Below are 15,920 nucleotides of genomic sequence, written 5' to 3'. Positions count from 1 at the left end.
GCGCCCCTCTTTGTTGCAATGCTTTCCCAAAATACCAACTTGTCTTTCTGTGGTGATCGATTGTTCCTCTGTAGTACAGCAGCGCTTTCTTTGACCGGCCGTGACAGTGATCGGCTGCATCCTCCAACTTTGGACTTTACTTTAAGTCTTCAGTGAAGTTTTTCTACTTGCCATGGCTACTCTTGCATTTCATGTTTCAAACAGATTGTGTAGCTTTACTTATAAAAATAACAGGAATAAAAACTGTTTCACTCCTTCGCTGCAAACAATCAGATCAAACACCGCTGCTGAATTTGCTTGTTAATCACAGCAGGACGCTGACCTGACAAGGCAAAAAATAAATAAATAACAATCGAGCTGCTACACCTAGCATTAGCATAACTTTGGGTAAATCACATTAATTAATTAGCAAATAATATATTAATCTCATACTTTGGTTTTGGTGATAACACAAAATAAAAGTAAATAAAGAAGTGTTAATTGTTAGAAGAAAAAAAAACAAACACAAGGTTTCCCCCAGAAAACTTGCTAAGCCTGGTGGTTGGGCGCTGAGGCAGTCATTCATCTAGCTGTCTTTTTGAGTTAAAAAATGTTTAAAGTTGACAAGAAATTTGAAAATATCACTTGATAATTACGTGTTATTGGAAGATTAATGCCTGAACACCAACTATGAAGTCTTAAAAAAATACAAACATTTAAAAAAGACTTAAATATGTAAGCAACAGTTAGCCTGGCGGGTGCACAAGTAAAGCCTGGAGGCCCGCCAGGCTTATAATACACTGGGGGAAACCCTGAAATAAAATCACCTTTTTAAATCCACAGCACTGTTAGCATATCTGCCTTAGCATTTGCTACAGAGCATGCTCATTACACCAGTTGCCATGGTGCAGACACTAAGGCTTCTATGCCAAGCGGAATGAATTTATCTTTGATGCAATTCAAAGGGCGATTGGTGATGTCACAGTGTTTGTATAATGTCACAGTGTTAGTGACATCACCAACTCCAAGTCCGAGAAAAGAGTAGAATAGACCAGTTGCTAACTGCTTGCAATCTATAGACACAGAATCCATTATTGGAGTTCACTTCAGAGACACAGACATGGCTGATTTATCCTGGATTGAGAAGTTAGCTAACTCTTGTCAATCTGTTGGTGAAAAAATAGCAAAACGCTACAGAAAAATACAACTCTGGAGCCCTGATTATGCAAAGAAGAGAACTGTCGGTGACCTTCTTTGGAAGGTGATTGAGAAGGTTGCAGACATGCCAACACTGCATCATATCAGAGAAACCTTTGAGGTGGCCCACATTCAGCTTCTACGCCAAATTATGAAAGAAACTGGGAAACTAGAGCTGTCCCTTTTGATGGAAATGTCAGACGAGCTAAGCGAACGGATCTTCCAAAGCATCGCCAGAGATTCTTTCCACATTGCTAGCGAGTTGCATTTGTTCACGATACTTTTCTACCCAGAAGCATATCCAAGGATTGTGAAAGAATTCAAGTATCACCTAGAGAATCCCATTCTTCCAGAGCCTACAAAAACTGAGAGATTTCTCTCATCTGTAAGGACAGTGCTCACAAATGCTTTGTTTGACACTGAGAGCTTGTATTCAGATGAAAACTGCCTTGGCGAGACTCGAAGCATTGCTGCTAGAAGGAGAAAATCATTGATAGGGTACATAGAACTAATCAAGCATGGAACAGAAAAGGAACGCCGAAAAATGGTCAATCAAGTTGTTTGGAAATTGATTTGTAAGGCTAGTTATAGATCTGCCACCCCGTACAAACTTAAACACACTGTACCAGTTTACCAACGGCTTTCTGTCGTCGTGTGGGAAGAACTACAGGACCTAGATTTTCTCATTTTCTACCAAATGGAGAAAAAACACAGCAAAGACATCTTCCAACTTCTAACTGGAAACGAGGATGTGGTAAGGGATAGACTTTTTTATCTCATGAGAATGGACCACCCAATTGTAGATTACAAGATTCTATGGTGTTTCAGAACAGTCTTCGCACATCCCAGAAAAGTGAATCTCCCGCAATCCTCTCTGACAACTTCTTTTAAAAACACCAAAAGCGCTATCCATAAAATTTTCTGTCGTGGTGTTAAAGTTCATCCAATCCCACAAACTCCAGAGTCTGTAGAAAGTGAGGATGAAGGGGAAGGCGCAATTGAACCCCCATCTTCTCGCAGACAGTCTGCAGACGAAGACAATTTAGAGTCCCATGAACAGTCTTTAGACGTAGAGGGTTCAGAGTCCCAGCCACAGTCTTTAGACGTAGAGGGTTCAGAGTTCCATCCGCAGTCTTCAGAGGTAGAGGGTTCAGAGTCCCAGCCACAGTCTTCAGATGTAGAGGGTTCACAGTCCCATAAACAGACTTCAGACGTAGAGGGTTCAGAGTCCCATCCACAGTCTTCAGACATAGAGGGTTCACAGTCCCATAAACAGACTTTAGACGTAGAGGGTTCAGATTCCCATCCACAGTCTTTAGACGTAGAGGGTTTGGTTATTAGCAAAGACGTGTCCCCTTGTGATCTTGTTTCGGAAGAAGGTGAATCAGTCAAACCGGAAGACCAGGGTGCAACTGAGCCACCAGTCAGTGAAGATGAAACTCCAGAGTTAATACGGAAGACAGACACAGAATTTTGACAGTCATCTATGACACCTGTGGAGTTTTTTACACAAACATCCGTAACATGTGTGGGTTACCCCTGGAGTCAGGCTTCCCCGCAATATCCAAAATCTCAAATCTTAGTTCAATTGATTACTCTAAATTGCCCCAAATGGATGGTTGGTTAAAAAGCAGGGCTGCACGGTGGGTCTTTCTGCATTAGATATGCATTTTGTCCGCTGTGCATGCGCGGGTTCAGTCTGGTGCTCCAGCTTCCCCCGCAGCCCAGCTAGCAAGTGAATGTTCAGACGACGTTCAGTGAACGTCAAACCAGGAGAACAGAAATGAAAAATCATTTACCCATTGCGGAAAACAGTTTTTATGTGTTATAATTCTTAATGGCTGTTATTTTCTATTTTTTTTAACCAAATTGTTATGTGTTTGTCTTGTTATAAATTGTGTGCTCTTCTAATGTTCTCGCAGTGTCTGTTGGACACTTCCCATCAATATGACCTAAAATAAGAATTATTTGATATATTGAGCAGTCTACCTCTATAACAATAAATGAATGATAATAGTCCTAATATTGCATTAAGGAGTTTTGGGGGAATTGGCCACCCATTGCCTAAAAAAGCAGCTTTTTTTTTTGGTCACTGCATGTTTTTATGACTTTTTATTTTTATGTTTTTATGACTTAAAGAACTTTAAACTGCCTTGTTGCTAAAATGTGCTATAAAATTAAACTTTATTGATTGGTTGATTTTACCAAGCAATGACCAACTTCCTTTTATTCCTAGATTGATCAGTTACAATAGGAGCTTCTGCACTTCCTGTATCCTTTTCCTCTGTCTCTTGCACTTTTTTCCCCTGTTAAAACGGCTTAATATGGAAACCAGTTTCCGCCACTCAATGAAAAAAAAAAAATTATTGTATCTATCATCTCATTATAGTATCATTATACCATAATGATATAATTTATCATTATAGTATATATCTCATTATAAATTAGATACTATCTCATTACAATAATGAGATAGTATCTCAAAATATAATTATTTTGAGATACTATCTCATTATTATGAGATAATATAATTATCATCCCATTATAATGAAATAGTATCTCAAAATAATGAGATAGTATCTCATTATTATGAGCTAATATAAAACAGAGAAAAGATAGTACTTCATTATCTTGAGATATTATCTCATTATAATCATTATTTTTTTATCTAGACCAAAAGTACTTGATAAGATATTATTTTCGCAGTGAAGGAAGTGTCTTAAATAGTTACAAATTAACTATTTACTGAAAGGACAGAAGCTTATCAAGTATTTTGGTCCAGTTTCTGAAATATTGTAATACACTTGAAATAAGACAAAACTGACTGACATTGATTTTAGTCAGTTATATTGATTAAAAAGTACTAGTTCCATTGACACAGGAAAAAGGTTTTTAACATGTTATAAGTGAAATAATCTAGGAACTGGTACTTTTCCTTCTATTTTATTTATCAGTTTTGCCTTATTTCAAGTGTAAGATATTTGCCAGATAATACTTTGTGTGTTGAAGTGAAAATGGGTTTTGAAATGAATACTGCTGTCCAGGTGAACGTTAGCACAGCGCTATAAGGTCAGGTGATCCCGTGGAGCCGAGCGCCGCGCCGTCAGGCTGCTGCGGCCGCTTGTTCTGATCCCTGTGTCCGTGTCGGACGGCGGGGATCAATGAAGGCTTGTTAAAAATCCATCAACTTGCTCAGAGGATCAGCTGTCATGGCAGGTTTTATTTAACCTTCAGACTTCAACGGGTCAACAAGTTGGACATGGAGTTCACATCATCCTGTGCTGCTTTGTTTTCTACGTGTTTTTGATTTACAACACAAAGTCTCACATTTTTCTAGTGTAAGAGACTCAGAACAGTAAGAACGATGCTTTACATTATTAACCTGCCAGGATGCAGCAGAAAACAGGAACACGGAGTATCAGTTTATGAACAGCCGAAGATAAAGTTGTGGATGTTTTATTTTAAATGTTGGGCAGGTGATATTTATGTTTTACTAGTTTTTTGACATCTGGGGCCGGAGAGACGTTACTGTGAGGCAGCTGAGGAAGGTACTGCACCTGAGAAAAGAGAGAAAACAGAGAAAATGCATTTTAACTGGACAAAGAGAAAAGCAGACAGAAACACAGCAAATTTACTTGAGTATATTTGATACTCTTTATCTTCACTTGAGTATTTATTTTTAGGGAAACTTCAGTTCTGGGAAGCTCGTCGGTTCTGGTTCTTTTTGTTAGGAATATTTTACAAAACAAGAGGACGAGGAATAACCATGTACAAATAATGACGTTGAGCTCTTCTTTCAGTTTACAAATACATTTTGAATTTATTTTAACAGTGAAAATAAATTCTGTGTTAACCCTAACATACAACATTCAAATTTTAGAGGCATTTTTTATTCAAATCCTGATGGCACACATTTACTTCCATAATGAAACTGTTGGTGGAAAAGTTTATCCAAAACGTCCCCACAAGTATTTCAGTAACAAAACACAAACAAAAACAAAAACGCTGCTTGTGTTTATGGGGGCCTTTTATGGTCATCATCAGGGATTCAGACACACAAAAGAAACAAAGATTAACTATTTCCTCTCCATGGGTTCTGGTGGGATTCTCCCGCCCCCCGCCCCAGTTGGGCCGCATGGTGTGGGAAGGGGAGTGAGTTTTGTTGGGACTCGTCCGGACGGACCAATTTGGTGTGAGTGACACTGGGGAGAATGTTTGAGCAACAGATGCCCGAACAAAGACTTTCCTCCACACAATGGGACACTGAGATACTTGTGACTGATTTCCATCTATTCACACAGAGTGGAGCAGAAGTTGAGATCCTCCCCTCCATCTCTCGCTGTTTGTTTTGTTTGTGTCATTTTGAAAACCTGACACTTGAAACCTGAAAATTTCCAGCTGACACTGACTCCTTTAGAAGTTGAAAATACTCTTACAGCGTTTTCACACCTGGTAGTCTGGTAGACTTGATTCCATTGGCTACATTTGTTAAATTTTCAGCTGGTGCCATTAAACCAACCAGTCGACTTGAAAAACCTGTTCCCCTCCTCACCTGTGGGGGCGCTGCACCAAGAACCAGTGAAGGAAACAACACAAAAACCCCAGAAGAAGACACTGAAACGTAAGCAAAAACGTAGTAGTGTTATATTTTAGAGGTTGTACACTTTCTCTTTTGTCATTTGACTATTACATTAGTTTCTGTTGTACTTACCCACAATGCCCTGCTCTGCACTTCCTGCTTTTGGAGCGGTCTACGGTCCGCTTGGCATTCACATCTGCATTCAAACCACACCAGAGTTCACTTCAACTGAACTTAGAGCGCGGTGTGTAGGTTAGAGTTTGGTTCTTTGGTCTGAAACAGAATTCGATTACGCGTTCACATCTCTCCAAACGAACCAAACTTTCTCGGCGACCTTTCGATTGAAGCGAACTAAGCGGTCGTGTTTGTTCCAATTTAGGTCACCAATCAAACCTACAAGGCTATCAGGAATGAAAACACGGTACATTCACACCAAACCTGTTTTGCCTCCATTTTTGTTTGCATTTTGTGAAGAAAGAAGTCACATTCCTTGTCTTCTTCTGAGGCTTTCATGTTATTTCCTTCAGTGGTTCTTGGTACAGTGCCCCCACAGGCGAAGAGGGGAACAGGTTATTCATCGGGTTTGTTTTGTTTCGCGCAGTGCAGTGAAAAAGAGAAATGCAGCAGCTGACATTTTTAACAAATGTAGAGATTTTAGTCCCAACTCACACTGAGTCTACTGGACAAAACAGTTGAAATAAGATGAGATCTCAAAAACCTCAATGAACATTAACCTGATATAACATTCTTTAAATCCATCAGCGTAAGAAGAAGTAGCGTGTGTGTGTGTGGGTGTGTGCGTGCGTGTGTGTGTGTGTGTGTGTGTGTGTGTGTGTGAAAGAGAGAGAGAAATAAGTGTGTGTTGGCATTCAGCTGTGGTCAAGCCAAAGATTGACCACAGAATGAAGAAGCAGGATTTGGCTCTCACAACCCCCATGGCTGCTCACCATTTAATGTGCATGTGTGTGTGTGTGTGTGTGTGTGTGTGTGTGTGTGTGTGGTGTGTGTGTGTGTGTGTGTGTGTGTGTAAGACCTTCAAAAGGCCAAGGGCCATCCCCGAACCCTCCCGCTCCTCCTGGTGGGACTCCCCCCTCGCTTTCCCTTTTCAGTCTAACATCTGTATGCTAATGCAGTCCAATGGAAATGGGCCGGATTCAGCCTGGGAGCGCGGGTGAGGGGCGGCCTCCCTGCGTGTGTGTTGTGTGTGTGAATAAAGTGATTTGGAAGAATTGAGCAGCGGGAAAAATGTTTCCCGTGTTCCAAAAAGAGGGAAACCTTCAGTTTCGAGGAAGTTTGAGCTGAAGTGTCGGAGTTCTGGGTGAATAAATGGTGTAAAAGTAACTGGACTGCAAATATCCACACACACTATCAATCGGATCAAACATTTAGCCCAATGGAGTCCAAATTTTTGCCACTGGGGGCGAAATTGTCAAATTAAGAGAACTCAAAGGCCACATTTTTTACAAATTAAAATTGAAAAGATATTTCTTAAGACTTAGAGTTGGTTTTTAACCATAACAAATTGAATATTAACCATCATGTTTGATGGTGACTTGACGATTTCACAACTGTTTTAATATGATGCATTTATGTTTTTTCACACTGTAAAGCACCGTGAATTGCCATGTTGCTGTGCTACACAAACAAACCTGATTGATTTTTTTAAATCTCTATAATAATATAGCAAATAAACAATATTTTAAAACATCAAAGTAGTTTAATTAGTGCAGAAAATGCATCAATTAATTACTGTTCATGCAAAATATAGACAGAGTCTTGCAGAGTTGCTGTATTAAATGACAGGCAAATATTTTTCAAAACTTTTTGGGGGATTTATATATTTATTTATGGAACAAAGGTTGGGCAGTGCTTGCTAGTTTTAACAAAATACAAAAAAATTGAAACAAAAACATTACAAAATATCTTTATTGTATGCTCAAGAAGATTTTATTTGCTTGTGAAAATCTTGAATTAATCAAAGATTCTCTCTCTTGTTGGATTGTGGGCCAAAGAAAATCACCCAGAGTGCCGCACATGGCCCCTGGGCCTCACTTTGAACATGATCCTTGACTTGCAAGTCAACAACATAACTGTCAAAAACAAACAAATAATCCAAAATTATTTTAAAAAAATAATTTTTTATATATATATTGTACATGTTTGTGTTTTAAATGTGGCATAAAATACTGCAGTAATCAGGTATACATTTATGTAATCATAACTATGCTTCTGGTTGACGTTATTAATGTTGTTGACTTAAATAAAATTGTACAAATTAAAAGAATTGCTGGTAAACTAACCCTACATGTTACCCTGACAAATGTGATCTCTTTTGACAGGATGCTGTTTCTTTTCAGCAACTAGTAAATGCAAATAAAATGATCGAAATCAACTACAGAGTCGTTATGGGCTCAACAGGTGAAGGAATAACAAAGGAATAGTCCCAAACTGCGCATGAAAAAGCCTTTAGGTAGATTGGGCAGATACATTTAAGCCCCTGAAGAGGCAAGTTTTACATCTGAAAAGCCCTATAAACATCACCTTCTATTTAGATACAGATGTATTCAGGTTTTATTTCAGATGATGTAGTTTAAAGTTTATATGGATGCCCAGCTGCAGCTAGAAAGTCAAATTCAAAGGTAATTTATTGATCCTAAAGTGAAATTAAATAACTAAATAATCAAATTACAAGTAATAATGTTATGTTGTCCTATAATCTGTATAAAAACTAAATTTTTCCTATATTAGGGTTTTGTTTGTTTTAGCTTTTCTAGGGGATCATTTTAATTTTCTTTCATTTTAGTTTGTTGACATTGACATCATAATATCCAGTAGGTATCATCGAGTACATAATTAAATGTATGTCATTAAGAAATTACAAAATAAACTTTCTTTTCCAATACTGGTGTTCTATGAAAACAACATATCTACAGATGCAGAGTTGGCGACATCTAGTGACCGTTTGAGTGAATAACAACAAAAGACAATATGAGTTATGAACAGAGAGGTCTCACAATATCTACTTTGTTAAAATTAAATCATTTAAATATTAAATTACTTTTGTATTTTTAAAGAACATTATTTGTGTGTCGAGGTTAACGTATTATTCCAGTGCTGCAGTTTCTCTCTGTCGCCGCCAGAGGGCAGAAAACACAAGACGTCGCTCAAGAAAAAATGTCTCCTTAATAATAAATAATAAATAATCTGCCAGTGGAAAAACAAAGTAATATTGATTAGAAAAAAAATAATAATGAAACAATAACTAAAATAGCAACAAGGGGATCCATATTTTAGGATTGATACACATCAGTAGGCAATTCCATTAATATTTCAGTTAGGTATTCATATGATTCAATATATTTCAGAGATTTCAAATATTACTGGAATTCAGATAAGAAAATCGACACTAACACTTGTCGATATAGAGACACGTGATCAACAGCCGGAAGTACCTGGTGGGTGAAAACGCCGAAGAAGAAGAAGACAGGAATTGGAAAGAGCACAGCGTTTGTTTTGCTTTGTTATTTTTTTCGGAGAGTGTGCAGCTCACAGCAACGGTTAATTAAAAGTTGTGTATAATTCTAACGCGCAGAATCCATCGCTATTCTGAAAAATGTCCGACGACAAACCGCCAACGTTTCCTCTGTTAGCTAGCAACGATTTGCGCTAGCAGCGCCATGACTAGATTATTTAAATAGCTCATGGAACTGCTTACATCCAGAATGTCGACAAAGATTTTCGCACGTCTGTAATGGAAACGCAGGTCATTCTTTCGTTATGTTTTGTTATCAGTGTGTGACTGTGCGTGTCTAATTACAAGCTAACCTCCATTGGGGACTTCATCACCCCCCACTGACTCCCTCTCTCTGCAGCAGGGATCAGTGGCAGTGAATGAGCAGCTCGCTGTTAACTGATAACATGAGCAGGACAGAAGCACGGAGTCGTTTATCCCGGATGAATCTGAGGTTTTGCATGAACACAACCAGGAAGTTATAAATGAGGAGCACATCTGGAAAGGATTTACCACAAGATTGACTCCCTGCATCAAAATGTGGGTGTGAAGCTGGACCAACACTGGAAGAAGAGTGAATTTAACAGATATCAAATCAAAAACGGTGAGAATAAAATCATTTATTTAACTTTGTGTGTGTTTGTGCAAGACTCTCTGGCTTCTACTAAATGATTAATCGTGATTAATCGCCATTAATTGATAATTTAAATAATTGTCAACTAATTTAGAAATCGATTAATTGTTAACTTTATTATATAGCCTGAAAAAAATTTATTTGTTAAAAAAAACCCCCAAAACATTTACAGTAGTGGTAAAGCCAAAATTGTACCAAATATATACAGTTTGCATTTAAGATAAAAACACTTTTGTCGGTAAATATGTTGTAGTTAAAACTTAAGAGCCATATTCTTAGCTTCACCTTTTAGACAATAAAATATTATTTTTTTTCTCATTTTCAAAAGGAATTTAATTATTTGTTCATATTCATTTTTAATGTGTTTCTGGCATTGTTGAAGAAGGCTTAAATTAAAAATTAAGTGTTTCAATGATTTTTTATTTTTATAATACAGTAAGTCAATTTTTTTTAGGTGCAATATTGAGAAATCTGGTCACATTTGCTACCAATCTTGGTAGAGAGCAGATTACCAAAAGCAACTCCTTGAAAAACTGGCTTTAATAAACGTTAAATTAATATTTTTTGATTACTTAGCTTAATGTTGATGTAATATATTCATTTAATTCTTTATTATTTTTTTCCACACATTCCCAGGGCAGGAATGATAAGGGAGGGTCTTCTGAATATATTCATTTCCCTTTTTCCCCAGTATGGTTTTTTGCCAATCCTTTCCATTAGGGATGCCCTGAAGTCCCTACAACTGACAGCATTTGGATCAATGTTTCAAAGCCCCATTATAGGTTTTACTCAGTAAGTTTGCTTCGCTCAGCTGGAGGCTGGTGATGTTTTCCTCTGGATTATTAGCAAATAGGAAACCAAGCACCAGATGGGGTCAAAACGCCCAATAAAAGGCTTTTTATCAAGCTTATTTTTAAGGATTTATGACAGAGGCGTCCAAATGTTTGGAAAGGTTGAAGGACTTCTAGTAACCGTTTATAATCTTCACATCTCTTTCTGCTGCTGTGTTTTAATTTTAGAGTCTAACATCTGATATGTGTTGACAAACAGGGCATGACTGCACCCAACCTTTGTCCCAGACCTCTGCAGGGGTAATTAGCCTCTGAAATATTGATGGGAGGGTGTAAGTGGAACACAGAGGGGCATTTTCTTTAGATACGTGTGTGCTGGGCCTGTGTTTCTAAGAATAAGATTTAGCAATGTTTAACTTTATAATAAAAAAACAATCAGAGTTAAACACTGTAGGACGTTTGCTATTGGGTAATGTCCTGTTTGTCACAACACTTTTAAATGTAACAATTTTGCATGAAAATAACTGTTAGTGCAAAACGCTTAAAAGAAAAATTACAAAATTAAAACATATGATTATTTTGTTGGTTCAACTTAAATTAGTTGGTTCAACTTTACAACAAAGCTTTGGAAGAGTAATTTTGACCAGAAAATATTACAACGTTAATAAACTCAACAATTAAAACTCTTTATATTCTGTTAAAAGTAATTCTAAATGTTTCATGAGGATTAAAATATTAAACTATAGGAAAATAAAATTATTATTATGTTAGATATAACAAAATTACATAAAATGTCCATCTGAGCAATAACGTGATATAAAATCTTCAGGTGAAATATTACAAAATATGCACAATATAAAGATTGAACTCTGTTACATTTAATTCACAATAAAATCTAAATAATTGCTGAAATATTATTAACGGTACTTAAAACAAATTGAACATGCAAATTATGCAATGAAAAATAAAATGTAAGATTTGATCAATGGACGTATATTAAATAAAACAACTTAAAATATGGATAAAATAAGACAGGAGTTAAATAAAACCCAAGCGAAGAAAATTAATTTCTGATTCACCATGGATGGTGGAGGAGGAGTGGTGATCAGGGCTTCTTTTGCAGGTGGTCATTATCATAAAGTCCATAACCTGGAGAAGAATCAGTCTGAAACTGGGTCGTACCAAAAGCAGAATGATCCAAATCCTTCCATGATTCAATCTGAAAGGAATCATGAAGCAAAGAAATGAATAATCTGACATTTCTTTTGTTTAAAACTAAATTAGGGAAATAAGAAAAGTCTACCTTTTATTACTTATTTTAGTGGTTAATGGAAGCTTTATATTTTGTTGGAGATCATTTGTGACCCACACTTCTGCCGCATTTTGTTTTCATTTAGATTGTAGCGTTTTAAAACAATCTGCATCTTGAATGGTTGTCTTAATGATCTTATCGTGAACAAAATTGCTAATATCCTTAAAAATGTTTGCGCTTTAAGGCACCCATGATTACAAACTCTTCTTCTTTGGCGACTTTCGACTTTTCCGGTATTGCGACAAAAACAAACAAACAAACAAACAAAAAGTTTAACTTTGTTTTTAAAGTTAAATAAACAAAATGGATAGTTATTTCTAAGAGTTTTATTTTGTTTTTGGATCCTTGATGTGTCATTTGAAGGTTTATCAAGCTCTCGGCACATAATTTTCCTCCCGTAGTTCGTTGTGAAAAGCACCAACGCTCTTCGGAGCTGAAATGTGATGCGGAGGGATGTATTTAAGTTTTGTCAGCTGTTTGTACGACAGCTGTAATTGAAGCTGCTTTGCCTTCAAAAACAGCAGCTAAAACACAAAGGCTGACGAGGCTGAGACGTCACAGCCGCCACGCGGCGAAAAGTCAAACGTTCAAACCTCATGGATCATGAACAGAGGATGAATAATTTACACCGGCTGCAGCTAATTCCTGCACACAAACACATGCATGATGTAAAAAAATCAGACCAAGCTTTATTATTTTTTAAATGAAAATGTGTGTGCAGTGGAAAACAGTAAATATACATATATTTTATATAATTTTTTTCTGCTACTCTCCTCTTAAGGGTCATCTGATGTCAAGTCCAAAGGACAAAAACCAGAACCATGGTTATTTTACAGCAGGTAAACACATCCCACCAACACCTGAATAAACCTGCAGGAACTTAAAACATTAAGTAATCCATTCAGTAATCCATTTGAATTTTTTAATTCAAATGGATTACATCCAATCTATTATATTTCGAGAGGAGGAAGTATCCCTGTTGTCACATTATAATGAATACTTTTATTGCATTTTAATAGAAATCTTATGTGATTGAAAAATATGAAAATGCATTTTAATTTTTTTAATGATTAAAAATCTGGAAAGTGTGGCTTGCTTTTATTTTTAACTCTTTTGTTTGAAAGCATTTAATTGCCGGAAACAGGAAGTGAATTCAGGCTCAGTATCTCCTGACACCGAGATGAAAACTTGTGAAAATGAAAAACTCTTTCCTCATAACAAAAGGAGTTTTATATCTTGTCAAAACAAGAAAGTTTCTCATTATCTTATCATTTTACCAACTCAAGTTTTATATCTGATTATGTGAAACGTTCATGTTATAGCAAAATATAAAAGCTGTTGAAACGAGAATCTTTCTTGTTATAACAGGCAAGTTTTATATCTTAATAGGTTTCCAAGTTCCTCCTTAGTTTCTCATTTCAGTGAGACAAGTTTTATATCTTGCTGTGACAAACTGACATTATGAGATCCAAAACTTGTTAGAATAAGACACTTTTTGTTGGATGGATTACAAACCTTGTCAAAACTAGAAAGTTTCTCATTTTATCAAGATGAGCTTCATATGAACATAAGCAGTTGGTTGCTCTAGATTTCATTTAGCGATAGCAGAGTGGAGTGAATTCAAATGGATTTTTCATCCCTTAATTTTTGTGAAAATCCATAAATCATGCTTCTTTTGAGGTGGATGAGTGCTGAATGCTTGCTTGTGTGCGTGTGAAGTCCTGTGCTGTCGGCCTCTCTGTGCCGCCTTGTTGAACTTGTCTGCTTTTCTGATCCACTAATGAGCGCTGACAGCATTTCCCCTGGCAGCGGGGGAGCTGAGGGGGCGGCCTAATGAAACAAACAAACTGACACTGTTAGCTCAGTTTGTTTCTTTACACACAAATTGATCCAAACTGCACAGCTGCAATGCAACTGTAGGAGGAAATGTTTTATCAAGCTTTATTTTTATGACTCTTGACGGTGCTGAAGGTTTTGGATGCTGAAAGGTTTTCCTGAAAAACTTGGATGTTTAAACTCGGGACCAACTGTTAAGTGAAAACTAATCATCTTTACTTCCACTTCTGATGGTGGAAGCAGTGAGGTAAGGATGGCTGTGAGAATGAATCAGATTGGCTCTGACTGGCCTCTGGAGGGCTGGGATCCAAACGTACGCCGCCTCAGCTACAGATACAACACGCTCATCCAGGTAAAGTCCACTCTTGATTTGGGATCTTTAAAAATCAAGCTCCATCTGCAAATACCTTTACGGTTAGTGACTATGTAAGATGCGGTCACTATCATAATGAACAATATTTTTGACTTTTTTGTAGCGTTACATCATGTTATAAAGTTTTCCCCTCATCAAAAACACACTTGGAGTGTTGCTTTAATTCTTTCATGCTTGTTTGAGAAATCCATGGCGTCCATTCAGCTGGACAAAACGCCTCAGTGGACCTAGCCCCGCCTTCGAGTCGCAGCTCCTCCTCCATTCAGCTCCTTCAGACTAGCCAGCAGCAATTAGCAACCACCTGGTGGAACTGTGTATCTGATGAACTCATTGCAGGAGCTACTTTTCAGTGCAACAATGGTTAAAAAAAAAAACGCTGCTAAAGGTTTTCTATATAGGAGCCATGTTTGAGTTTCAGAAAGAGAAGGAATTTTTAAAGAGACATTGATCCAATTTCAAGATGTTAAATTGCAAAGTAAATTTTTTATAAGTCATATTCATTATTGAATTTTTTTTAACTGCGGTTGACAGTTGCTATAAAATGACAGTATGTGGCTGGAAAACGCATAATACTGCAATGATTACTTTTTATCTATTTGGCTAGCCATCAGACTACTCAAGAATCAGTATTAATTAATTATGTATTAAATACATAATCAATAACAAAGCAGCTGGTCATACCTTATTGAGAGATTTACAAATAAAGAAAATACAGCTCTTAATGCTTGAATAAAATTTTATATAAATTCATTGCTCTGGGCAAGAAAGGGAAATATTTATTTGGGATAAACAAAATGGGAGTATGTTTATTTCTCTGAAAGGACAGGCATGGATGCATAAGAGAAAAGAATATAATAGCATTTAGGATAATAAATATATCCAATATTTACATTTCAATGTATACTTGTGCTTCTTTAAAATGTATTTTACTTGAATAAAGCAAGTATTTTTTTGTTAAATTACCACCAGAGGGCAGACTTGCCTGCATAAAGTGTCTCCCTTGAGGCTTTATAGATTTGCTGCTGAACTACACAAGACTTTCTTTAGGCATTTGTCACTTAGCTAAAATTACAAGTGTTAACTTACAATCTGACTCCTCTGTGCACTGTTAAATATGCTGATATTATTGAATTTAGACATGTTAACTTGCAAAATCCTTTAAAGTCTCCATCAAGAAGCACAATTGGAAGAGGGATTAGAAAGGTGAACTGGGAAACATATACCATTTGTGTCTCAAAAGGAAGAGATTGTTCTTAAAAAAAATAGCTAAAACCAACTGTATGGTGTAAACAAGCTGCTCTATTCCCTGTGGAGGTAAAAAAATAAAACACATTATTGCTTATTCACTGAGGCAGAAACAAAAGCCTCCCTGTCTGTGTTTTCATCGCTGAGTTCATTTCGGGTGAATAATCAGAGCAGTTATCTTGTCACCATATCTCAGCCTCTGAACTTTGGTTTTATGTGATCCATCTAAATGCAAATAAGGTTTATCCCCTCATCTGCATCACTTCAGGGGGGCACAGTTGAAAAATGCAGTTGATAAAACGGTGGATGTACTCCTACTGAGATGAAAATTACTATAAGAGCAGGCTAATGTATTTTCAGTGTGAGCGGATATGAGAAACTGAAAATTATCATGGTTGTCAATCTACTTTAAGTTTTAGGAGGGAAACAAGTAATGTGTTTGGAGACTGGAAGTTTTAATCTT

The 15,920-nt window shown here is 36.8% G+C and overlaps 1 protein-coding gene across 8 annotated transcripts in view; it reads left to right on the top strand.

Annotated features, from left to right (window-relative positions):
* The first annotated feature begins 1,071 nt into the window (after positions 1-1,071).
* The window catches only part of myo7aa (myosin VIIAa), a 54,814-nt gene continuing 39,965 nt past the window's right edge, over positions 1,072-15,920 (top strand). For 5 of the 8 annotated variants that reach the window (XM_055028079.1, XM_055028078.1, XM_055028076.1 and 2 more), the window contains exons 1-2: positions 9,207-9,870; positions 12,785-12,842. In XM_055028079.1, coding sequence (XP_054884054.1) covers positions 12,825-12,842 — 18 coding nt within the window. In that variant the 5' untranslated portion in view covers positions 9,207-9,870; positions 12,785-12,824. Of the gene's footprint in view, positions 1,931-9,206; positions 9,871-12,784; positions 12,843-15,920 lie in introns of those variants that run through there. The other 3 variants (XM_055028080.1, XM_055028073.1, XM_055028077.1) reach the window with 2 other exon arrangements.

The sequence above is a fragment of the Poeciliopsis prolifica genome, unplaced genomic scaffold (genome assembly GCF_027474105.1).
Source record: "Poeciliopsis prolifica strain line A6 unplaced genomic scaffold, Auburn_PproV2 SCAFFOLD004, whole genome shotgun sequence".
NCBI lineage: Eukaryota > Metazoa > Chordata > Actinopteri > Cyprinodontiformes > Poeciliidae > Poeciliopsis > Poeciliopsis prolifica.
This window is presented reverse-complemented; position numbering and strand designations above follow the sequence as displayed.